This window comes from Melozone crissalis, unplaced genomic scaffold, assembly GCF_028551555.1.
Source record: "Melozone crissalis strain CALT ecotype California unplaced genomic scaffold, PUWL_Pcris_2 ptg000019l_1, whole genome shotgun sequence".
Classification (NCBI taxonomy): domain Eukaryota; kingdom Metazoa; phylum Chordata; class Aves; order Passeriformes; family Passerellidae; genus Melozone; species Melozone crissalis.
The window spans coordinates 14,874,176-14,900,125 of NW_026535797.1; the positions used below are offsets into that span (position 1 = coordinate 14,874,176).

Consider the following 25,950-nt stretch of genomic DNA (forward strand, 5'->3'; position numbering starts at 1 on the left):
GTTTCCTCTTATTTTTTGCCTCTAATGTTTTGAATAATTTCTTTTCTGCCTTTACTCTAGAATTTGATAGATGACTTCAATGTCAATGCAAACCTTCTTATTCCCTAATGAAACAGCATTTAAAAAAAAACTTTCAGCATCAGTGAAGTAGTAAAAAACGTTAAAATTCTGGTAGCATATGTAAGGGGTGAGTTTGACTGAAAAATTCCATTTCTTCTCAGCAAGGTTAAGTCTGAACAAAATCTATGCTACCATCTTAATAAACGCATATTTTTCACTTGCACTTTCTAAAACAGTGTGGATATGACAGAATTTTTCAAAGCTAAAAGAGCATTTTCAAAATTAAATACATTGGTTTTCTTTATGATAAATAACATCATGCAACCATAGCAATGTTGAGTGGTGTCATGAAATACAATCCATTTTGCTGCCTGCCAGTAAGCCTTACACAACTTTGCTTTTAAAAATAAAAGAGCAGAGGTTGTAATATTTATGATTTTTTAAATCAACAACTGTTCAGAAAAAGATTGTTGCAGAAAAATTTCCTATTGCCCTTGAATTTCACGAGGCCACTACCCCTTCTATCACTTATTAATACTATAGTGCCTAAAGGCTCCAATTAGGTATTAGAACAGTGATAACAGGCACTGTAAATGTGCAAGACAAATCTTCCCTAAGGGGCTATAATAAAATATTATTTTATAAAACCCAAGTAATTTCTTAAAATAGCTTTATAGCTATGGCAGACTATTACTAACTTTGGCCTAGATCCTGCAGTGAAGACGTGCATTGTGAGTCTCCATCCAGCAAGTGAAGGCAAGGAACCTGCTTTTAGTAAAGGGCCATTAAAAATGGAAGTTGCTGGTACAATGTGGAATTTTTTTGTTCACTTCTAGGAAAAAAAAAAACAACCAACTAAAAGACCCCAACAGGGTAGCTTGTAGTTAATGCTGAAAATCTACCCTAGAAGTTACTAGTCGGATCACAAAATACTATGAGGATGCTCCAAAGCCACCAAGTGCCATAGAGGACAGAGATGTACAAGTAGAAAAGAAACGTGCTCGTTGACCAGGATGATGAAGTGTCTTTGACTACTGATCAAACCTTTGCTCAGGTCATGTTCACAGCATTATCTGAGGTGTCTGAAGCCAGCTAACCCCATGGACCCTTCCCGGTGGCACTGGCTGGACTGTCCTGTCTCTTGGTCCGCACTGCCCCTTGCCCAAGTCCCGAAGCGTGTTTCCCACAGCCATAGGTGCGAACAGCACTGAGCACACGTGCTCCTCAAGAGCGGTACCAAAGGTGGCTCTTTTCAAAACTACATTCCCGACCCGCACGATTTTCCCAGCTCCCGGTTTCCTGCCCCGTGCCCGGGCTGGCCGCGCCTCTCGGGTCTGCGGCGCGTCCCTGGCGCATCTGTCCGGTTTCCCCGGGGCGCGGACCCCGCCGGGGCACCGGGCGCAGGTAGCGCCGCTCCGGGCGCTGCGGGGCCGCGGCTGCCGGCCCGGGGGGCGCGCCCGGTGAGCGGCGGCGGGAGGGAGGGAGGGAGGGAGTGGCGGGGGGGCCGCTGAGCGCCGCGGGGTCCGCCCAGCGCCGCGGCCGCCCGGGCTGCGGCAGGAAAGGAGCGGCGGCTCCTCGAGAAAGGAGGAGGAGGAGGAGGAGGAGGAAGGGGGGTCCCTGCGAGCGGAGCCGGCCGCAGAGAGAGGCGGGGCGGGGTGGGCGCGGGAGGCGTGCAGGGCCCGCGGAGCGGCGCGGACGGACGCGTGCCATGCGCGGCGCGGCAGCCGGCGGCTCCCGCTCGCTGGCTCAGCATGCGCGGGCTGTGCCCCCGCCTCTGCCTGCTGGCCGCCGCGCTGGGGCTCTGCGGGGGCAGCAGGAACTGCCCCGACCTCATCGTGGACCGCTGCCTCTGCGCCGCCGAGCGCGCCAAGGGGCCCGGCCGCCCGGCCCTCCGCATCAAAGTGGTCTGCACCGGCGGAGACTTGGTGGAAACTTTGCAGCCCGCCGTGCTGCCCAACCGCACCGTGTCCCTGTGAGTACGGCCCGCGGGCGGCGCGCACCTGGCGCGGGAGGGCGGGCGGGGGACAGAGGGGATCGAGGGGACCCCGCGCCCGCCGCTCCGGAGCCGCGGAACCGCTCCGTGCCCGCTGCAGCCACGGCCCTGCTGTTAAAAAGTCTCTCGGAGTTTGGGGGTGTTTGTTTATTTAATTAATTATTTTTTTTCATGTTCAGTTGGGAAACTCCTGCTGGCGTTGGGGTCCAAGTGGGGGAGCTGGGCTCTCCCTGGTGTGAATTGCACGCTGCTGCGGGCGGCGGTGTGGGAAATGTCAGTGGCGGCAGAACTGATGGAGCTCTCTGCTGTACCTCTCCGGCACCAACGGGACGGGCTCGCCCCGTCCGGGCAATAAATGAATGGTATCGGTAATGCTGAACTGCCTCCTGGAGTGCTGTGTCATTAACTGGTTTTCCCTTTCTCTCTCGTCTCCTCTAAATAAAGTTTGGAATTTGATGTCTCCTTTTTTAAGATGAGTTTCTATACAACGGTATGAAACTCTCAAATCTCCCATATCGTTCAGAGTTGTCTGGTAATTTAAAATGATTCAGGGTATGGTGTTCGGTGGCTTTTATTTTTTTTTTTTAACTATGAATTAGGTTATGATACTTTGTTGCCTGTTGCACATAGCTAAACTTGAATAAATAGCATGTTGTAAGTAAGGTAGTAGAACTCTCTGTGATTGTATTCTCAAGTACAGCTGAAAGTAATGTCCTTGTAATGCACCCGAGCAGTAATAGCTCTGTGACATTTACCCTCTGGATCATACACATATCAACAGATCTTTTACTGTTGAATTTAGTTCTGTTGACAATTCCTGCTATGAACATCTCCACTGTTCAGTGCATTTTCTTTAAGTCAACACTTTCAGGAGGCAACTGGTAAAGATAGTAATTCATAACATCTGGGGAGCTTGTGCTTGTAAATGTACAGATGTGCTGTGTATGCTCCAGTTCAGTTTTAGCTATAACTGTTGAGTGACTTGATGTTGATTATCTGTATGCTGATTATTTATTTAGGAAACTTCTGCTTCTATACAAGAGACAATAATTGCACTTCCTCCTCGATTTTAATAGGCTGGTTTAGAATATTACATTACTTACCAACATAAGCTTTAACCTCAGTGATAAATTCACTGCTATTTCTATAGTTTGTATAACTGGCTATGGAGTTAGAGGTGGTACCCACCAGATTTATAAAATGTCAACATCTTGGGGAGGCAGGAACTACTTTTTCCTCTTGGTTAAAGAGCTATAGAAACTCTCACAATCAGCATGTCTGCAAAGGTTTTTCCTCTTAAGCATTGACTTGCAGAGTCTTATTTAGGTGTTTAAGAAACTTTTGCTGAGGTAAGTACCAGTCAAGGAATCCAGCTGATCATGAGATCAACAGAAGTATGTATTCACTGCAGTGAAAAGAAATTGAATTGGAAACAGAAGTGAGAAAAGATGAACAGGGGAGGTGGTGTGTTTGAAGTGGCAGGTGGGAGGATTTGCCCACTTATACATATGATTTAAGGCACCAGTAGCAAGCTTGATCTTATCAACTGAAACACATTCATTTCAGGTAACACTTGTTTAAAATTAATGAGAAAGGTACTGTGCTAGTTTTTTTAAACTTATTAGCAAATACCTCTTGACCTGAGAGCTGATTAGTTGGCCTTAGTTGATACAAAAGATACTTTTTTTTTTTTTGTATTCCATATGGACAATTATAGTACTATGTATCACATAAACATATCCCTTTTCCTCATACAGTCTCTCATCTCATTTTTGAGAATTTTTTTTTTCTTTCCCAGAAGTAAATTTAAGGTTAAATATTGAAGGTAAAAAAGAAAAAAAAATCAAAATCTGTATTAGAAGTTTTCAGTAGCTAGAACATACAGGTGAAAATTTGATTGAATATGTCAAAGATTTTCCAGGTGAAACTGGTTTTTATGAATTAAGTTACACTTGTGGGATTTGGCCAGCTCTAGAAAATAATGATAATGAGCTCAAGTATTAGTGCTGTTACATTTGTTTTTGTAGCTGAATAAGAGATGCAGGCAGAAGAGAATATTCTGGTAGATGCTGCCTGCTTCCATTCAGTTTTATGGGCCCACAGAGAGAAAGAGAGCTTTAACATATGGAACATAACCTTTTGGATTGCTTTAACAATTAAGAAATATAGAGGTGAGTAAAAGAATATATGTTCAGATGCAATAATACTGTAATGAAACAATGTAATAAACATTTTGTGGGGTTTGGAGCAGATTATTCATTATATAGGGGGGCTATTTCCCTAGAGCTATCATCTTTTGGAAGGGAAGATCAAAGCCAAACTCTGCTCTGCGGAGATGGAAGAGAATTACCTCTGCTTTATCTCTTCAGCCATTCAGAAATTTAACATCTCATTTACATGCTCAGTAATGGTACTTATCAGCAAATTTAGAAGTTATGATTTGGTAGCTTAATTGAAGCCTGAGTTTGGTGGCTAAGGTTCTTTCACCTGAGTGACTGTGGGCCTTGTCTGAGTTTGTTAGTTTAGGTTCCATGGTATATATGTACTGAACTATTGCTGCTAGGAATGCTTCTGACACAATCACACGTGGTGCCTGCAAACTAGCATGAAGTCACTGAAGAAATGCTTCTTCTTGACATGTTTGGACCAATTACTTTCAGATTATGAGGTGAGGAAGTCTGCAGAGTTTCTTTGAAATCATTTGAACACTAGAGCTATTCAGTACTGTCTAAATGCTCCCGATGATAATCACACTAGAAATAAAATCAAAATATAAGCTGATAAAGCACCTATTCTCTCCTCTTTATTTTATATTAAAACCCAAACCAAACAAAAAACCCCCTTGTCCTGCACTCTGTTTCACTGTCTTTATTTAGTATTTTACTGCTTTGGAAACAGGATTCGTGAGCTTGATGTGGATCAAAAGTAAAAACTTATCTGTAGCTTCACAAAGTATTTGTATTTGCATGTATCTTGTTAAAAGAGATTCTAGTCCTTATGGATTTGCAACATGCATCTCTTGCTTTGTATTTTGGGACAGGATGGAGAAAGGGAATTACTTTTTTTTTTTTCCCCCCATGAAGAATACAGCTGTTGAATCACTAATTTATGGGATCTACTCTCACCATTTCACTCTCAGTAGGCATTGAAGTGTAGACCCAACAGAAGGAGTCATATCACTTCAGCATAATGTAGTTTTCTCATTTTAGACTCTGTGGTTGAATACTAGGGAATTATTGTATGAAACCAATATTTTACATTTTTTAAAATCAGTGTGGTTGGGTTGTTAAAATGCAACTCTAGGAAATGAGTCTATTTGCAATATTCCATCTCTTCTGTGTTGATGGAAAAATTAGTTGTAAACTTTTTGACTGAGTTGCTGTAATCTGGGCTATGTGGAGAAGTTGCTATGCTGCTTTTTACAATGTGAAACTTCTGCAGTTTGAAATTTTGGGAATTAGGAGATTGGATTCTCTACTGGACAGTATATTGATAGGTTACTTACATACTTGTTTCTTTCATGTCAAGTGGTGTTAAAAACTTCATGCTTTTAATCTTGGAAGTTCTCAGTTCAATAGGTATCACTGGGCAGAATGGACTTTGAAGTTATAAATGCCATCAGTTTCTGATAGTAGCATCACTTTTTTTTCCTCCCTCAATTCAAAAGAAAGTCTAAGATGTATACCAATGGTTGATAGTTTTACAAATTCTACCCACAGATATACCTATTGAAATGTGTAGTTTTAAACTGTCATAATAGAAATGAAGAAAATTTATGGTAGTGTATGGCTTATATAAATTCTTGATCATATAGGATTCTTCATACTTTTTATATCTAAGCCTTTCTTCTGACTTTAAATTGTCTCAGATTCTCAATTTCAGAGTAAGGCTACATGACTCCAATGATAATCCATAGCCATAATATGTATGAAGGGTGTTCATCTTCAAAGCACTTCACAAACATTAAATACTCTTCTGAAAGCAGCATTGCCCCACTTTTCTCTGTCCCAAAATTACTTTTATGTCGCATTCATTTATATCATGTCCACTGGAATTTTTTCAGAGTTATTATATTACTGTGTTTTTTTCATGTCTAGTCTGGTCTTTTACACGCCTATATTCAGTTTAGGATATATCAATATTGTTTATTTCATATGAGCATCTTGTTTTAAAAATAGATCACAAAAATGTTATGTCCCAAAGAGTTCAGCGCTTAAGCTAGCCAAAGCAAACAAAGAGTTGAAGAAAGACTGAACAAAAAATATTATTCAGTAGTTTTATTTCCATGTCTTGAAACTCACATATTCTTCTTTATTGATTTGAGACCTAACATAGCATTGCTGATTTGTAAATAAGAGCATTGTTAAAGAAGGTAGGGTGATTCTTGTTATAAAGGTTTTTGTGAACGTTTTCACCTTGGTTAGTTTATTGTGTTCACTCAAAGTGGCAGGAAAAAAGAAAAAGGAACAGGTTTCCTGCTTCATTATTTATATGTATATACATATTTATAAATGCTTTCTCTGAAACTCTTAAATAAAGAAAAAGAAAAAAGCAGTTTGTGGAAGAAACTCCTAATAAGGAAGTCTACATAAAATACACCAAAACTTGGAAGGTCTGGGACAGATGGATAGGGAGAGCAAATTGTGGAGAAGATAAAGGTTGTAGTGATGAAAAGTCTTCAGATATTACTCAAATGTTAGTCTAATTCTCCTTGATAATACATTTTATATATTAATCTAGAGTGGCCATATGATATTTTTTTTGTTTTGTTTTTTTCTGACACGGATATACCTGCACCTGAAAAGTACTAGTAGTGTGACCACTTCCAAATGATGACTCTTTTATGACTTGGATGAAAGTAGTGCATTTGGCATCACTGGAAATGGTAGCCCAAGAGGAGTGTGAAAACAATTCTGCTGTGGAAAATAGAACTCTCATAGCAAATAGTGTTCAAAATACTATAAATGCTACTTTAATAGTAACTAAATACCATAACTTTTTAAAGGTATATGAGTCATCCTGAAGTTTCTTTCTCTATTATTATTAAACTGTAAAGGCCACAAGTTAAAACAGTGCCATATATCATCCTGGTGCTTTTGCATCCTCAAGTGTAACGTTGTCTGAAGAAAGCTGTTTGTGTAAGAGGATGGGATAAGAATATCTGGAAACAGATAAAATTATTTTACAGTATCGAACAGTTCATTAATTTGGTAATTTTATGTAGAAATCAAGTCCTATTTTTGTTGCATACTAGGAAATTTGCAGTATTGTGGTCTTTCACTTAGTTTCATTCCAGAGGTAAAAATAAACTGGTGAGGATAGCCAGGGGGAGAGCAATGCATGTGGGAAGGGAGTTTTATCATGTAAGTAAATGATCTGATACCTATGGAGAAGTTCTAAATTAAGCTGAGGTTTTATGATACAGTGTAATTTGTCAGTTGTCTGCCTACTGACCTTGTTTGCCTTAAACAGAAAGAGATTTAATATATCTTATTGGCTCTCTTATCTTTTTTTTTTGTATGTTCACCTAATATTCATAAAATCTATTTAATTTTATGATCTAAAGATATGTGCAACAGAAATTAGTTTCTGAAGTGTATGTATTTGCATCTCTTGCAGTGAGTTGGTGCCAGGGAGGTGATTTGTGTATATGGAATCTGCCTTTATATGAAGCTGCATGAGTTGCTGGCCCTTGAGACCAAAGTGCTGTCATCCCTTAAAATGGATTGTTCTTAAAAGATTTGAAAATGTGATGCCTTTTTTTGTTTTGGTTGGTTTTTTTTTAGTTTTGTTTTAAGGCGTTCTGGAACATTTCTCAAAGTATTTTTTTCTTTCCTTGTCCCCTTCTAAATATCCTGACAGTATAATAAAATACAAGGTGAGGTGAAGAGTGGGGAGTGGTGAAGTGGTTAGGAGAGAGGTGAAAGTGGGAAGGTCCAGAAAGAAAGGGTCTAAACAGTATTATTAAAAGGAAATTCCAAAGGTTTAGAATTTTATATATGTTGTCCTTTTTTGCATCCTCAGTGTTGTAAAATCACAAATATTTAAATGACAGATGCTTTATAACGACAGAATCACATTAACCCCCTGTGATGCTAGAAGGCTATTTATTACTTAAATAAAACAGGCCCAGAAACTTTACGGGCAGAAATAGCCAAAGAAAAACTATTTTTTGGTGAAAAGTTTCTCCCTATTTGAGTCCCTCTGTCATCACAAATTTTGCCACTATTGGATTCAGCGATGTTCCAGCTTATGCGTCCCTACTTTCCTCACTGATGTCTTTTGCCTTGGTTTTATAATACAGAGCTGCCATAAATCTGAAAGTCAAAGGAGAGTGTACCTTTACCAAGGCAGAACTTCTGCCCTAGCAGCCAATAGGAAACACACATTTGTATATCTGCTCCTTACACCCTTTGTTCATGCACATCTGAGAGCCAGAGCTTTCACCCAGCTTGGTTTTCACTACTCAATAATATTGATGCATGTTTTCAATAATTGCTATTTATGCCATTTGATTTAGTTTTTTGTGGAAAAATAGCCTATTGATTCTAAGCTTCCTCCCTTTCCATGTTTCTAATGGAATATCCAAACTCTCACAGCAATAAAAGCATACAAACCATGAAAAGTTTGAGTATGTACTTAGCCAGTCAACTGTGATTATTTTCTATCAGTTACAAGTTTACTGTCTAGTTCTCAACTTGTCAAATATGATTTGGCTAAAACCTCTGTATTATCTATGATATTAGCATTTTTTCCTCTACTTTAGCAATTATGCAATACAGGCAACACAGTTTAGGCTTTGTTCTTAGTCTTGTGGCAACATGCCATTCTTCACCCTTCTCTTAAAATCAGTTCCAACTGTGTTTTCATGCCTGGGACTGATTTGAGACTGTTCTGAAGTTATGGTTAGTCATGAAAGCTCTGGTTTTGCAATTTCTGTTACAGTCTTGCAGAGTTGTTGACAGTTTCTTTTCTGTACTTAGTTGGATATCATCTTATCTGAACAGCAGTTTGTCAAATGCATAAACAGTTCTGCCAATAACACAAGCACACAGAGGTTTATGGGTGTTATGCTCACAGACCTGTAAGTGTGCAAAAACCTGAGATTGATTCCTAGATCATATAGAATCTGGATTTGTTGATAGCTGTGCAAAAATAAGCAAATTATTTTAAACTTGTATTTTATGCTTGCCTTTGAGTGGCTATTTATCAAAACTTACAAGGATGGAAGGACACTGGTCTGTGTTTTCAGCATTTCTACTGTAGGCTTGGTACAACACACAATGAAGTTTAATGGATTTTCTATGTTATTAAGGTATCATTATGGCTTTCAACTAACCTGGTAAGTCAAGGTCTCTAAATTATGAACATTTATGATTCTCCTTGTTTATTGAAGAATTCATAGCAGTCAAGCTGATGTCTCTTCATAAAACCTTTTTCTTTATGTTATGAGATTGCCTGTCCCAGAGAACTCATGTTTTGTAATCAAAAGTATTAATTGCAAGGGTAAATGTTTTATGTGTACTATGACTTGAGAAAAGAAAAACTGCATCATAAAATGGAAAATAAGGTTAAAGCTAGTAATAACAAAACCAAGCCTGGAAAATGTGAAGAAAAACATAATGGAAGAATTGAACATAACATTATTTTATATTCATAGTTCCCTGGCAACATTTGTGTTTATATTTGCATTAGAAATTAATGTGCATGGTACCAATTTCTTTGAGAGAGGAGGAGTGGAAGGAGATCATAATCTGTTGGTGAGCAACTTTATTACCAGATTAGTTTTCATGGAATTCTCACAGGAAATATACTGAAATGTCAGGTAAGATTTTTCTAATGGAATGTGCTGGCACAATCTGACACAACAGGAGACCTACAAGCATTTAAGAGAGAGGGAGAAGCAAAACAAAAATATTATCAATACTAAGCAATAAAATTTGCCAGCACTCCTAACTCCTGTGAACTCCTAACTTATGATTTTTTATATATTAACGTGTGTCCTATCTGGGGGACTTTGCCCTGCTAAGACAAATGCTTAGTTCTTTTTTTTCCATGGTCCATCCTCTTTACTTTGTCCCATCTGTCGCATTCCCAGAATCTTTCAATTCTACACTTTCCTTTTAAACTCCTGTTATTGCTGATACTTCTGCCTGTTTTTTCTTCTCATCTGCATCTTGGTTTTGCTCACAGATTGTATGAATTGCAGACTGCCAGTGCATTTCTGAAAAAGTAAAAAACCCATCTCCCTCCTCATGGTCTCTGCTCTTGGTCCTCTGCTGTGCTGCACTTCTGTGCCAGCCTCTGCGATTTCACTGCCCTGTGCTGCAGCCTCTGCTTTCAGCTCACCGTCCCCACCACTTCTTTAGCCTTGCATGACTTCCCAGTTTCTTTTGCTTTTCTAAAACCCTCTATTACATCTTCCCTCATCACCTTTGATCCTTGACTCATTTTACCCCTCTCTTCTGAACTCGCTGAGTGGAACTGAAATAAGCGAGGACATGGGTCCTTAGAGAGATCTGAATTAAGTCCTGGAGTTCAGCCGTGCCTGGAATCGGGGCCAGGCAGATGGAGTTGATCCTATTAGACAACTTAGAAACAAGAAAAATCGTTTTATCTCTAGCTCTCCCTCCTTAGATCTTATCATTAAAACTGCAGCTAGTGGAGTAGAGAGGTCTGAATGTGGTAGTGTCAAGCAGTGATTTTATATTGACCCACCAGACATGCCACTGCTGATCAGAGGGAACAGCCACAATGATCAAAGTTGTTTTCCATCCTCAGCATTGCATATGGTTTAGAAAGGAAAAGTCTAATTTCCAGTATTCTCTACTCCTTTGTGGCAACATTCAAACAGTACTGCAACTGCCCTCTGAAAAACTGTGAAATGTATGTAAAGATGAAATCTTAATGTTTGCTGCTACTCTCCATGCAGTTCTTGAGCCATTAAACTAAAGTTTACATTAGCAAATCTAAGCTTAAGGGGCTGTATCCGTTTATTCTATAACACAGCTAGTACAGCTAGTATTATTCACATCATTATCATAAATCTTTATCTTAAATTAGATCAGGTTAATGAACTGTTCTCTGCTATGACTGAGAAATATGTCTATTTGTCATCTGAGGTAACAGTTGACAAATATGTGCTAATTTTGGAAAAGACACATTTTTCTATCCATATTGCACAGGGGATGCAGGAAAGGAAGCAATCGAAATGCATAAATGGATTCCTGCTCTCCACTGGAATAAAACAAGGTGTTAATCTCTCAGTAATTGATGTCATCATTATAAGGCTTTTTTATTGGGAAGGCATTCATGAATTCTGTTGTACGAACATTTTCATCATTAGAGTTTTGTTTTACTGGAGTCCCTGATGCAGTCACACAGCATCTCACCTGTGGTAAAGGGAGAATACCAAAATTTAGTCACATTATGCTTCAAGTAACTCTTCAAAGTTGTATTGCAACTTTTAAAAGAATTCCGATCTCATAGTGCTTAGAAAACACAGTCAAGCTGTGGGAGTTATGACACCAGATATTCAGGTAGCTGTTAAACTGCTGATGTGAGAATAACATCTGAGATTTGTTTCTTTATCCCTCCGTGTTTGGTGAACAGTAGGCTCTTGGAAAGTTAATTTGCTCTTTGCCTGGGCTGTACAATGTAAGGGTCTTGTGGAGGGAAGTTCAATACTTCTTTCCTCCAACGTTGGGAGACTGGTAAGAATATTGAGTCTGTCCAGTGGGAGCAGTAAGGCATCAGTTGTGGCTTTACAGGTTCTTTTTCTGTGAATCATGCTTTGCTTTGCTTTCCTTTGCTTTCCTTTCCTTTCTTTACCACCAGTGTTGATAGGGTCACACAAAGGTTTTAGGGTTTGAGGACCTGTTTTTTGTAGACCCCAAGTATACCTGAGGAAGAACACAAGAGGACAACATTTGAGATATGAACATCAGAAAGTGACTCAATGTCAATTTTAGATGTTTGGTATTTATTTTTATGTCTTAATGTGCACAAAATTAATGCCAATTGTTATTCTTGTTAAAGTTACCTAGCATATTTGTATACTTGCTAGTCCTTATAGAGCTCTAGCAGATATTCTGGTTCTGATGTCTTTGCTTCTTTTTCTGTTTAAAATAAAGAAATTTTTAGAATAAGAGAAAGTAAATTTTCTAACACTTTCCTTTGTCTTTCCCTTCTATTATAAAAGGATGAAAAAAGAAATTCCTAAGACAAAATGTGGGGGAAAAAACCATATTTTATCATTTATTGTTGTACTATTCATAATTCTCTTCCCTTTCTGCACAATTAAAAGTTATAAATAACAATATAAAGAGTCAGCAATATAGATTGATGAAGCAAAAAAATAACCGGGAGCGAAATAAATATAATAAATTATAATCTTCTGTATTTAGAGCAAATGAAGTTACTGCTGTAAAGTACTTCATGATTATTGATTATCATTATAAATTTGTTTCTAATAAGCTGTTATTTAAAAAACAATTCTAACTAATTCATTTGTGCCTGTATTTAATAACAAGTCCATTAGTGAATTGATGTATGAAACGACCTTCATAACAGCTTTACACAGTTGAACAGTAACTTGCTGACTAGGACAACATCTCTTTTTTAAATAAGTAATACAGCAGTATTGCTAATTGGATGAAATTGCTTCATATGAAAACACCCTCCATATATTTTCATATATTTTTAATAAGACTGAGGGAATTTGTTGCCTGACTCTCTGTGTAATTAAATGCTGTTTGAGTTTTTGTTTCCTGTAGTTACCTTTGAAGAACTCAGGTCAACTCTTTTGGTGTTGTTATTGTGACTACTTTACAAATGGAATACTTGGTTACTAAGCTATTTGGTAATGAAGAGGGATTAGATGCCAAGCTTTAGTTTGGAAAAGATTAGAGCAAATAATTTTTTAATGCTAGCTTTCCAAAGTACTTCTTTAGCTGAAGCAGAGTGATTGTTTTAAACAAATAAAATCCCTCAAGTAATCATTTATTCAATAGCACTTAAGTCAAGTTGGTTTGGTTTTTTTCTCTGAAAGTTTCTGTCAAAATGGTGGCACTGAATTACATGTTGAGCCAGTCTTTCCGTATGATTAACTAATCTGTTAGCCTTTTTGGTTGGTTGGTGCTTCCTTTCTGAAATGGGAGTAGGTAATAAAGCTTTGGAAGAAGCTTTAGTGGGAAGAACTGTGGCAGTTGGGTTTCCTGGCTGTTTTTACCTGATGCTTTGCTGTTTTGTGTGAATTGGCCATTAATAATACTGTTCTTGAATAAGGGGAGATATGATAAATGGACCTTTAAAATGTTTATGGTTCATTTTAAAGTGTTTATGGTTACACAGCTTTTAATTTTCTCCAGTCTGGACAATTCATAAAAATACATATTGCTGTCCTGGACCAGACTGAAGAGCCATGGATTATCCCAGCATGCTGTCTCCAGACTAAAAATTTTTAAAGCAGGTGCCTATAGGGTAGGATAACATTGTGATATTTTCCAAAAGAATCTTGTTGTCTGCATCACAGCTCAGAGTTGTAGTTCTGTGCATTTGATTTACCCAAATGGATTGGTTTTCCACAGACTGATCCAGCCCCACTGCGATCCCATGACAGTTCCCTGCACTTGGAGCATCCCATGGCAAGAAGTACCACAGCTCAACTGCCTGCTAGCAAGGAATCATCCTGCTTTTGATTATTTTCAAATTCCAATTTGTTTCAGTCACAGCTGATGTGGTTCTCAAACCTGGGAGAATGGACCATGTTTGGTCTTTAGTAGGGGACTTTATATCTCTCTGCTTTTCTCTTGTTATCTCTTAGTCACTCTCAGTAAGCTGAAAGGTAAGGGGGTGATGAAATATCACAATGTAATTAAATGTGGTTTATTCTACTAATAATATGCTTTCTTCTGTTTTCAACACTGTGAAGAGAGAACAGTGATAAAACTTCTTTCTATAAAAAAATCATTATATTTAACTCAGTCCATGGGAGAATTCATTGGTCTTCCAGGAAAAATAAAAGAAGCTCTATTCCTGCTCTTAAATTTTGGAATAAGGAAAAATGAATAAAAGTTCAAAGTCAGATTTCTCATGGGTTGGCCTAGTTTTCTTGTGTCAGATTGGTAGATTTTCCTGTTTCCCTCTGTATTCCTGAACAATAAGAGCATCTTCAATTTTCCTTGTGTTTTGAGGCCAGTATTTTGTGCTTTGTTTAGTTGTTGGCACTGCAGAAAGCAGGGAGGGAGATCCTCTGACCAAGAAAAAGCCTTCTAAATTGCAATAACACATTGCCAGGGAAAAAAGGTTTTGGAGGAGGTGAATGCCTTCAGAAGGTGTAGAGTGCTGGTCATTGGTCCTTTTTAATTTCATTTTTCAGCTGTTAAAAATAAATTTCTTTGGTTATTGAGGCTGGCACTGTATTTTTTCAGAAAGACTGCAGCGTGACTCTGCTGATTGATAACACTGAATTATGCTTCACTTTTGTCTTTCATTGTATGTATAGTTATTATATACTGAAAGAAATTGAGTTGATTTTGTAATTTACTGGATATGGGCCGCAACACTATTTATTTGAGACTGGAAGAAAATGAATGAAACTGGAAGTGGAAAAAATCTTATTTTGAGCCTGAATTTTTTGACTGGGGGGAAACAAATTCAGAGTTGTACTTCTTAGCCAGTCTAGAAGTCCTTGGTATAGTCTCTCCCCATTTTTTCTGTGGGATATGCATGAGACTGGTCCTCTCTGAACATCTGGCCACAGAGCCTGTGATTCATCCCTGTCTCTGGGCTTTTACTCTTGATTTTTCAGTTTGTTCTGCACCATTTCCCTGATTTTGTGCTGTACTGCTGACTGTCTTGGCTGTGCTTTTTTGGGGAGAGGTGTTTTGGGTTTGTTTTTTAACTTGTAAGTGATGGGAGCCACATTCCATCAGAATGGAGAGTCCTCTCCTTGAGCCTTCAGCAGGAAAACCTTTGCCAGTTTTGACTATTCAGGGTGCCCATTGTCTGCCAGATTAACCCTGAAAAATAAGATGTTTAGGGACAGATTTATCACATGCTTACACCCCATCAACTGAGTGCTTTTTACAACAGGGCAAAATGCTTAAAATATAGATAACTTCCTCTGTGTTTCAGTGTGCCTGCATGGTTTGGAGATTTACAGAGTGCACAGAGGACATCCTGCCCAGTCATCAGAGGCAGATCTCATTTGCCAAGGTCTTTGTGCAGAGAAAAGAGAAATGTGCCTGTTGTGGGCAGTGAGTGGGAGCTGAAGGCTGTCCTGCAGGAGTGGACGATGCTCTGGGGTCCTGATGGGTTCCCCAGCCCTGAGTGGTTATAGAGGATTGTGTGCTCACTTTGAGCTTGCAAGTGTTGTGTTAAAGTAATTTTTTTGGTTTGTTTTTGTGTTGTATTTAATTGCAGTTACTCTGCAGAAAAAGACATATAGATCACTGAAAAAGAAGTATTTTATTAAGTTAGCTTTCCAGTGTTTAAATGAATGGAGGTGAAAGTACTAGTTGATGACTTGAACTTATGAATATTCCATTAACTGTCCAAGTCTTTTCCTCCTCTGCTTTTCTGTGATCTTCTGTAAATTTAAGTGATCAGAAAGAAGAGTCCTATAAAATCCAGATTTAATTTAACATTGATAAATGTTAAGTGAAAAGGAGTATTTGGAACATTTAAACTTTGCTTACACTTTGACTGGCTGTGAACGAGGCACTTGGTAGCTGCAGGAGTGATGCTCTGGAGGCTGGAAAGAGCAAAACTCAGAGCAGTCAACATGCATGAGAGAATAAAACATCTTGTTCCTGCTGTGTAAGCCCACAATGATGCACTTGCATCTTGGACACTGATTCTGACACAGCTCTGATTCTTCCATCTCAAAATGGCATAACAGGACAAGTAAAGGTATAGAAATATGCAGAGTTGTGAGAAAGCTTGTGTGTGAGGAATGATGAATAGCTGAGGGGCTATTATCCTGAAAACCTCTAAAGTGTGTTAAAAGTAAATAAGGAACATTATTTACTGTTTTCCATATTATGGGGCTGAAGAGGCCACAAATTAGTGAAGTTTCATAAGAAATTAAAAGTAGGTTAGCTGCAGAGCTTCTTGCTGTGGTTTTTGTATTCACATCTCTTCTCTAGACCACTTTTGGAGACAGGGCAGAGTTACTGGGTTCCTGTCTGAGCTGCTGCTGATGGCTTGTTGCTGTATTTATGCACGATGCAGATGGAACACGCCGAGTTCTCGGGTCAGGTGAAATGATTCCAGCCTGGGGTAGCTCTGTGCAGTTACACGGATCACTTGGCGAGCTGGACTCCATAGATCAGCATTCATTTTTACATGGCCAAGAATGTTGTCATAGGTCCAGAATAAAGAAAATAGTTTGCACTTGCATGTTCCAGAAAACAGTTCCAAAATTGTGTCACTGAAAAGCAGTTAATTATAATGGTGCATAATCAGTTAAACATCTGTTCCTGGTGTGATATTACTAAAAGTGCAGTGATAACATCATCCTGGATCCAAAATTAGGAATAAAAAGCAGAATTAAGGAGTGTTACTTTTGTTTGCTGCTGCCAAGAAAAAGATGATCAGAAAAAGGTGTTACATTTTAGTTTCAAGCATGATTTAAGAACTACAAAATCTGTGCTGTATCCTTGAAAGTGTTCTCATAAATCTGTTTTACTTGTTTGAGATTAGGGGTTTTTTGATAATTTTTCTGATCATCAGAAAAAAAAAAGATGCCTGATCTTGAAGATGTTTTAATTTGGGAAATAGTAAGATACAGTTATTGAGAACTCAAACCAAATGAATTCAGAATAAGAATGCAAATGAAAATCTACATGAGAGTAATTAACCTTTGGAAGACTTAGGAACTGTAATAGAAACTTTTTCCCTTCTTAAGTTGAGACTGAATATTGCAAAACTTCAACAAGTTAGTGGTTTGACATGTTTATTACTGGGAGAGGTTCTTAGCTTTGTGATCACATTGTCTCTTCTGGGTATTAAAATAAATGACCTGGTGAAATCTACTTCTAGTATGCCTTCACATGTACTTATGTGAGTACTACCAAACCCATGATTTCAGTGGTTTTGGGTATAGAAGTACCAAGGCAATCTCTGCAGTGTTTCTTTCTGTGTGGTAGAGGCTGCCAGTCCAGTGTGGTACTTGTAAACATGTGACTCATTGTTTCTAGCGCAGGAGTAGAATCCTGCTAGTATCAAAACAGAGTTGTTGACTGTACAGTAGTACACTGTGTATTTGGAAGTTCTCAACACTGGATAGTTTCCAAGTGTCTTTTGGCTTGACACTGGCAAACGTATTCACCAGGTGTACTTCATCTGTGAATAGTTCTGCTTTGAGTTCTGCCAAATACTCTGGCTCTAATTTAACTCTTGAGATGTCAAGCCCGGTGATTTTAATGGTGTTTATTATTTGATGGTGCACAATTAATGCAGTTTCTCCATCGAATTTAATCCTTGCCACTTTACCTAAAACAGACTGACCAGAAAAAAGATATTAGTGTAAGAAGTTGCAGTTTAAAGATAATCACTGTGTCTACACTCTTTTGTAATGAATTGTATTTCTGCTTTCCCTGTCTGTTTCTGCCATTAGTTTTTTTTATTGAGTGGTGGTTGTTGGTAAAGGGGATTCTACTAAAACCCAGTATAGCTCTAAGTCAGTATATAGCAGCTTTATTGCAGAGATGAAAGTCATGAAGAGCTTTGTGATTTGAATGTTACCATCCTTTGATCTTTAAGTTACTCATTAAGTTTAATGTTTCAGTAGCTACTGTTTTGAAGGTCTTCTTCTGTACCTCGTATTTTAAATTAAAAAAAAAAAGTTATTTCTGTAATTTGGCACTGTTTCTTTCCTGTACTAGGAAATGTGACCTTTGAGCCGTATTAAAAAGATTTCCTCTTAGACTTTCTTAGTATTCTTAAAAATAATTTATGCAACAATGAAAGTAGTATGTTATAATTTATAAACACAGGCTGAACAAGTTAGATGTCTGTTTTTTCCATATCACTTTCAATCAAGCTTACACCTAGTTGGAGAACCTACAGTTACATCACATGTGTGCAAAATTAGTGTATTTCACTTACTGAAATGACAGCTGTCTAAAAGAACATCTAAATCACCCTGAAGATTCACTGGCAAATTCTAGTTAATTCTTATGTAATCTAGAATTATTTCTGTATTATTGATGGATGATCTCTTGTGTAACAGGTATGAATATATACATTATATTATACCAGACTTCTAATGCCACAGGAGTAATCCAAGGTATTAAAGGGGAAATCTTAATGCTGGCAGTTCTTTAATCGCAAATGCTTTCTAGACAATTAAACTACTGCTGTTTCAATTTGTAAAGTAAAAATATAGGGAGGGAGGGGGTTTCATGATGCAGCTAGATTTCAGCTTTCTGCTGTGTAGAACAGCTACTAATAATTTGGAATGAAATTGAGATATGATGCATATGCTGGGGGGAAAGGTTATGTTTAAAAATGAAAAAAAATAAAACCCCCACAAAACATTCATAACTCTTGAAGCCAGCAAGCTTTTTTCTACTCTGTAACTTAAAACTGGCTTTCTAAGACAATGTGCAAACCATTAAAAAAGTATTCAAGAACAAAGTCTTTTGCCAGAATTCGGTAGCAGGATCTTGAAATGTTTTTATGGCGTCCATGCTGCAGGCATTAAAGGAGGCTGCTGCTCCCTTCCACTGTTCAGAGCTCTTCACTTCATGGGCAGTCTCTCCAGATGCTCTCCTGATTCTCTGGCATTGGTAAAAATTATTGCTGTCACCCATTTCTGCAAGCAGGTACCATTTTCACAGGAAGAACTTTTTAAAGTCACATCAGTTTATAGCACCATTAATGAGGTCTGTATGGAAAGGGCTTATGGTACTGCATGCGTGATCAAAGATTGCAAAAGTTACTTAATACAGTATGTATTTATACAGCATTTTGATGGAGTATGTGTCCAAATGTTATTGTCAATAAATCTTGACAATAGCCAAGCTGAGAAAATACAAACTGACAATAGGAGCTGGCACATGAGTAGCAAACGTTATACTTTGGGGATTTCTAATAAAATAAAAGGATATTGAATGACTTAAACCAAGCTTTTTCTGAATTTAATTCTTCCCAGGACACATCACTTGTATATTTAAGCACTTACATTATGAGCCTGGTGAGAGTGATAGTTGCAGTTTCTGGGATTTTTGTCAAGAACAGAGAGTGCAGAACATGTTCTGTGCTCTTTCAAGGTGACTAAGATCTTACTTTACTTTAATGAATATAGAATGGGGAAACTTGCTCATACCAGTCTGACAGAAATACATCAATAGTTCCTTTTGTGCAAGATGATAGCACGGTACTTGATTCATTTTAATCATGTTTAGGAGAGAGATAAATTCCCATTTTCTATAGTGAGAAATCAGCTCTTTGTAATTGGTTCAGCATCCAAGTCAAGATCCATTTTATAAAAGAATGTTCCTTGCTTTGCTATTTTTAAAGATAATCAAAATACAATTTTTAAGTTTACTGTAAGAAATGTATAGTCAGTGACAGAAATGCAATATTACAGTATTTGCTTTCTGGTTTGAGTATTCTACACAGTGTTCACATTGGCTTAATTTTAGCATTTACCAAAATCTGTAGTCTTGTCAAAAGCCTCATTTATACTTCTATCTCTAGTATTTGTTGTTCAGAAAGTGTAGTTGAAAGGAAGTTGAAATTTTATTTTATTTATGATACAAATGATAGATGTTGTACTTTAATTTAGATAGATGTTGTACTATAATTTTTGGTTCTGTTAAGACACATGTTGATGGTGTTCATAAATGACATTCAACTTTAGGAACAGTTAAAAATCCTCACAAAACAAAGCACCTTAGGGAGTCAGACTGTTGGTCCTCTAGACAAATACATCTCTGATTTCAGTCATTTGAAAAGTAAGAATTTAGGTTGCAGGATTATTATTTTTGAGATGATAGGGAAAAAAAATTGAGGAAGCAGTGGTGATGCATGGCTTGTAGAAAAGCAGTAAACTGCTAAATATTGTACAGATTCAGATGACCATTGTCAATACAATGGAACACCATCCTTCAGGTAAATACTGGATATTTCTTTAGTTGCCAGAGCTAGGGCTTAATGATAATCTGTACTTCCTTTCAGTCTTACTGCATTTTCACATCTACCTGTCATGTCATTGCCGTTTTCTCCCATTACAGTGGTACAAAAGAAGGATGGTTGTGCTGGTTTCTTGCATATACTGTAATGGAAATAGCAAAGAATTTCTTCTTTTTATGTGTAAGAAGTCACAGATAATGTGATAAAATGGCAGTAGCTCCTGATGATAAACAAAAGCATCCCTGCCTTGTTTTTCCAGGCCTGACTGAATGGTGGGTCTGTGGGGCTTGTGGCAGAGGTGTGAAAGGATGGGGTTTGGGGGAGGTCACTTGTCATGGGTTTTCAATATTTCCAAGGCATTCCCGCCGAGTATGGAAGTGTTAAAAAAGTTCAGCTAAGTAATTTTTATTTGCCAGTATTATGGGTAGTGCATTTTGAAGTCATTAAGGTATTTGAAAAGGGAGGAACAAGTTCTATTTTCAAATTGCTTTACTTTGTATATTTGCAGTATTTTTATTTGGTATTACTTCAGCTGATGACCAGGACATAAACTAAAAAGCTGTGTGGGTAACAAAGAACAGCAAAAAAAGAAGCAGCTTCATTACAGCTGTTATTTAAGACCTTTGAAAACTTCTGAATTTCCGACTTTTTCTGATTCTTAGGACAGTTTCATTCACATTACCTTGATTTACTACAGTTACTTTTAACATCATCTTATGTCAGATACAAGATATGTGGAGCATTTGAACTGAAAAATACAGTTTAAAAATCTTTCTATTAAAAAAAAATGGTTGTGAGCAATATTATGTCATCAGATGATCCAAGTCTTGTACTGCTCCAGGTCAGAATTCAGGGGATTAGATTTGTCCATGTTTTCTTAAACCAGGGGGACATGGTTTAAGACTCCCAGACTTGAGTTTCAAGAGTGAACTATTGCCTTTCAGCCAGCCCTATGGGGCCCCATTGGAGTAGGCCCTTTATCTTTAGGGTTAAACATTCTGAATGGATGAACTTCAAATAAATACGTTAATTTTTTATGTTGTCAAAACTGCTTTTCTTGCAAGCTTTCCTTAGCTTGGAAGAAGAGCTGATGTATTTGTTTCTAGAAGAAATATATTTCATAGAAGATAGTAGGAAAGGAATTTTTTCCCTTTTTTTTTTTTTCTTTTTCTGTCGAAGTGGTTTTAGTTGTAACCTAACACTTCTAGATGGATTTCAAGCTGTAGCTGCCACCAGCCTCAGTAAGTCTGGCCTGCTACCTGCAACAAGGTGAGCCTGAAAGTAAACCAGGCAGCCCCAGGAGTGCTTAGTTATTGTACCTTAGAATATGTGTAACACACTTAAGGAAAATACTTGTGCAGTGCTTGGCTTTTGTGAAGTTCTCTCCAGTTCATGTGCCTGCCGGCTTGTTGTTCTCAACTTCAGAGGAGGCTGGGATCACATCTCATTTTAGTGAGGTTTTGGGACCTTCGTGGTCAGCCTTGATGTCCATTCCTGCCTGTCTGAATCCAAGCTGGAAAAAGTAGCTTCCTTCTCTGCATCAAGATGTTGATCTGGAGACAGAGGTTCTGATGAGGAAAATAAGCATAAGGGGAGTGACAGTGATGTCTTCAGATGGTGAGTTATGAATTAAAAATTACAGGTACAGTCCTCAGTGTCAGTTAAGGATAAGAATGTGATGGATGTGAACAAATATGCTCTGGTGATTCAAGTGTTTCTGCATGAAAAGTTGTCATTATTGTTTATTTATGAAGCACTGTGAAGATGTGCTGGGTTTCATAAATGATCTGAGAAGTAGATGGGGAGGCCAAAGATGCTAAAATTATCAAGGATTTTTAAGTACTGCTTCATTTCTGCAGTTCTTACAGAAAAACTAAAATTATAACTTTTTAAGATGGATTTATATGTGATAACTGCTGGATGGTCCTAGGTTTGCCTCTGTTTTATTCCATGAATAAATTGATTGGTACAAGATATTCAGAAGACTTGGAAAGCATTGCAGTAACATGAAGTCTTCAAATACATGTTAATTACAGTAATAATATTTTGAAAGTCTGGAGACCAGAAAAAATGATTCCCAGAAGAAAACCAATAGTTACAATGAATTAACCTTCACAGAGAGATTCCAAGTATAAAGAAATAAGAAACCTCTTCTATGCTGATTTATCGAAATTATCTTGAATTTTATTTTCGTGTAGTTGTAGAACATGGATTTTAACTGTGTATGTTAGGAGAGAAGAGAATTAAATGAAGAACATATTTTAAAATACTTTAGTGGTAGGGTAGTTTTTTTACACACAAGTAATTATCATAAATCATTATTTTTGATATTTTTTATTACATACTTATGCATTGAACCCAGAAAAAGTAACATTTTTATTTTATTTCTCAGGAGAGAAGAGGTAGGGCCAAATGTTAACTTTAGAAGGCATAAAGATCATCAGAATTTTGTCCAATCTTTGCATTTTGCACTTGTATCTACTGAGTTTTGATGAAAAATCACAATTTGCCTGTTGGGCACTCCTGGAATAAACACCACAATTTTTCCTTTAATTTCCTTTAATACATGTATTTTGTTATGTAGCAATGTTTCTCATTGCAAAAACCAACAACAACCATTTAAATAATTTTTCCTAATCAGTTAATTATGAAAGACCAAGCTTCTCTTTTTCCTTTTCCGTGCTGCTCAAATAGTATTTGAATGAGCCTGGGAAAATTCAATACTCTGAACTTTGGTGACTGAATATAGACATCATCCCCAGTAAGCAAAGAGGGAGTAACATGGATACATCAACATAAAGGGCAAACAAATGCATTGACAGGATATAATGAGCAGTAAACTTAAGAGGGGGCTTTTAGTGAAATTGGAATGGAGTTGAAGTAAAGGAAGTGAACTTTAAGTATGGCACTTGTACAACTTATGAAAAGTACTCTTTTCAAAAGGATTTACCACTGCAGTAAAATTAATAAAACCAAGTTTAATCCACTGAGACAAAGTTTTTTGATTAAAATAGAAACACCTCGACAAAGCAGTAAGTTTAGTTGATATGAAAGCCAAATTGGTATACTTGTATTAACTATACCTGAATGCAGAGAGTGACACTGTCAGAGCAGATACTATAATGCTTTAAAAGGAAATCTGGAACAAGAAATGTGTAGGGGGATATGATATAAGAAAATAAATGTAGTATAGAAAGTAATCTTACCCCTAAAGAGTTGCAGCTGGGCCAATTATTAAAGATTAGGAGCAGGCCTGGCTTTACCAGGCCACAGCTGTAGCCAATAAGAAGGGTGTTATAAAAGAGTGGATTGGTTGGTTGAGGAGAACTGGAGTCAGTTGGCAAGAAGGAGGAGTCAGTGCTTGGAGGAGCTGCCTACGAGAAACATCAAGGAGGTATGAAACTTCTGCACTAAGGAGACAACAGTATGAAATATTTGTAATATAATGCCAACAGAAATGTACAATAAGAACGTGTGTTTTCACTGGAGTAGATTAAAAGGGTGGCAGGTACATTAATTGATGCTTTGGAGTAACAAGTTTGCTGAGGACAGCCTTTAAGCAATGTCTTTAAAGTCTGCGGTAGTTCTCATGGTAGAGACAGACTTGTCAATGTACAATATTATCATTAAGATAGTTCCTATATTTGTGTATTGTTTACTAGTAGAAGAAATCAGAAATGAATTTGAAATGTAAGGAAAATGCAAGAGAACCCTTATGAATGCTGGTAAAATAGCTTATGCTGCTGGTTTTGTTTGGATAATTTACGAAGTGTAAGATATATTAAACAAAGTTCATACCCTTTTTATTTATTGGTGCCTGCCAGCTGCTGTTTATTATGCAACATGTGCTCAGGACAATGTATGCAGGGTAATATTTATTTTGATTTTTTTGGCAGGTTCAGGTCAGCTGCACATTTTGTTATTTTACTTTTTCCTTCCCTCCACTTCCCCTAAGTCAGGAACCGTAGCTTCCTGTAATGTGGCTTTCGGATATTCTCTGAGGAAATTGAATTTCTGGATTCAAAAGCTGCCCATCTCAAGTTCAAGAGCTCTTCTTTCTTCATGAATACATATTTATGAAACTATATAGCTTTGGAAAATTTTAATCAGCCTTATGAAAGTTCTTTCTATTTAAACATAGTAGGAAATCTGAAAGAATTTAAAGATAAAGGCACATTGTTGAAGTTTAGCAAGCTGTCTTAAAGTTTCATAATAACACTGTAGGATTTAGGAATTTAAATTCCTTTTATTATAGAATCAAAACCACCTGTAAGTATATAAAATACTTTGCCTGGTTTACAGACTTAACATTCCAAAGCAGTATGGCAAAGAGCTCTACCTTTATTTTGAGCTTATCGAACTATTAGGAGTTTGATAGCTCTCTCTGGGAACAGAGAGAATGTTCAGAAGAACCAAGTTCACTTGGAATGCAAACTTAGTGGGCTGTATTTTTTTTTTAAGGTAGGGTGTGTGTTAGAATGTAAAATATTGGAATTTTCACTTCTTTAAGTGATAATGCATTTGGGAATGAATGAGGCAAGTTGTGGTTTGTAGTTATTTTTGCTACTCATTCTTTCTGAACTATGCAGCTGCAAAATTATGGAATATAAACTATGTGGCCAGAAATTTTACTTGTCTTATGAATTTTACATGCCTTGGGCTAATGCAGCTTATAAAATCTTGTGGCAAACTTAAAGAAATATAAATAAACTAGTGTCATGAGTTCTGTATAGCCTTGTTGATACAGATATCATTTAAGTCATATTCAAGCTAAATAAGAAAACTGTTAATCTTATTCCTGCATCCCTCTTAAAGGCCACAGTAATTTTGTATATATTTTTTCAAAATTATGAAATAAATTGCTACCTAAAGCATGTAACTGCTGATTAGTCAGTGGTTAGCTGATGATTTACAGATGGGAGCGAGATGGTCCAGATTGCAAGCCAAGGAGGTTTTTATAGTTCTGGTGTATCATTAGGATAAAATTGCAACCATGGATGCTTTAGAAGAAGGGTGATCAAGTAGTTAAAGTGAGGTACCTCTTGTAAGGTTACTACATCTGTTCTTTATTTGACTCTGGTGAGTATGGTGAAACTTAGTGGGACGTTCATTAAAACATCTGTCTCTTGGGCATCTCTGCAGAGAATACTTAAATCTAAAAAGTGTGAGAATGTGATAAAAAGTGAATTCACTTTTATAATTTCAGTCTAATCCTGTTATTTGCCTCTGTCCTGGACCTTCTTCCCTTGCCCTCTTCTTCCTGTTGCCTGTAGTCCAGGACCTCACTTCCACATTTCATGTAGATGATGAGAGACTTCCCTCAGGTGCTGAGCTGAGCTTATCCTGATGATGGTTTCCAAGGCTTATATGTAGATATTCTGCATTGGTAAAATAGGTACTCTGAGAATATTTTATCTCTGAGCAAAGAGTTTATTGTGGTGAGCAATTGCCTAGAAATGTGTAAAGGATTTCTAAACTGATCTAGATTTCAGTGAGACTCTAGTATTAGATCAGTGTAGTTTAACATGATTGAAAGTGTCAGGCTCAGGTATGAAGACAGTATTGCATTTTTAAAACCTCTTTTAAAAATACTCTTTTCAATCTGTAAATGTATAAAAGCATAAATATTAAGATGAAAGTGGTATCTCAAAAAAAAGCAACGTACAATGTACGGAGCAGCCCTATGATAGCTGTTCTATACTCACATGCAAGAGAATGTTGTGACTTGCTTTAATAATGTCACATGCTTTGTA

The 25,950-nt window shown here is 37.4% G+C and overlaps 1 protein-coding gene across 1 annotated transcript in view; it reads left to right on the forward strand.

Moving 5' to 3' along the window:
- The first annotated feature begins 1,811 nt into the window (after positions 1–1,811).
- The window catches only part of ADGRA1 (adhesion G protein-coupled receptor A1), a 253,397-nt gene continuing 229,258 nt past the window's right edge, over positions 1,812–25,950 (forward strand). Inside the window, exon 1 of the mRNA XM_054277071.1 lies at positions 1,812–2,032. Within this exon, the coding sequence (XP_054133046.1) occupies positions 1,812–2,032 (221 nt within the window). The remainder of the gene's footprint in view (positions 2,033–25,950) is intronic.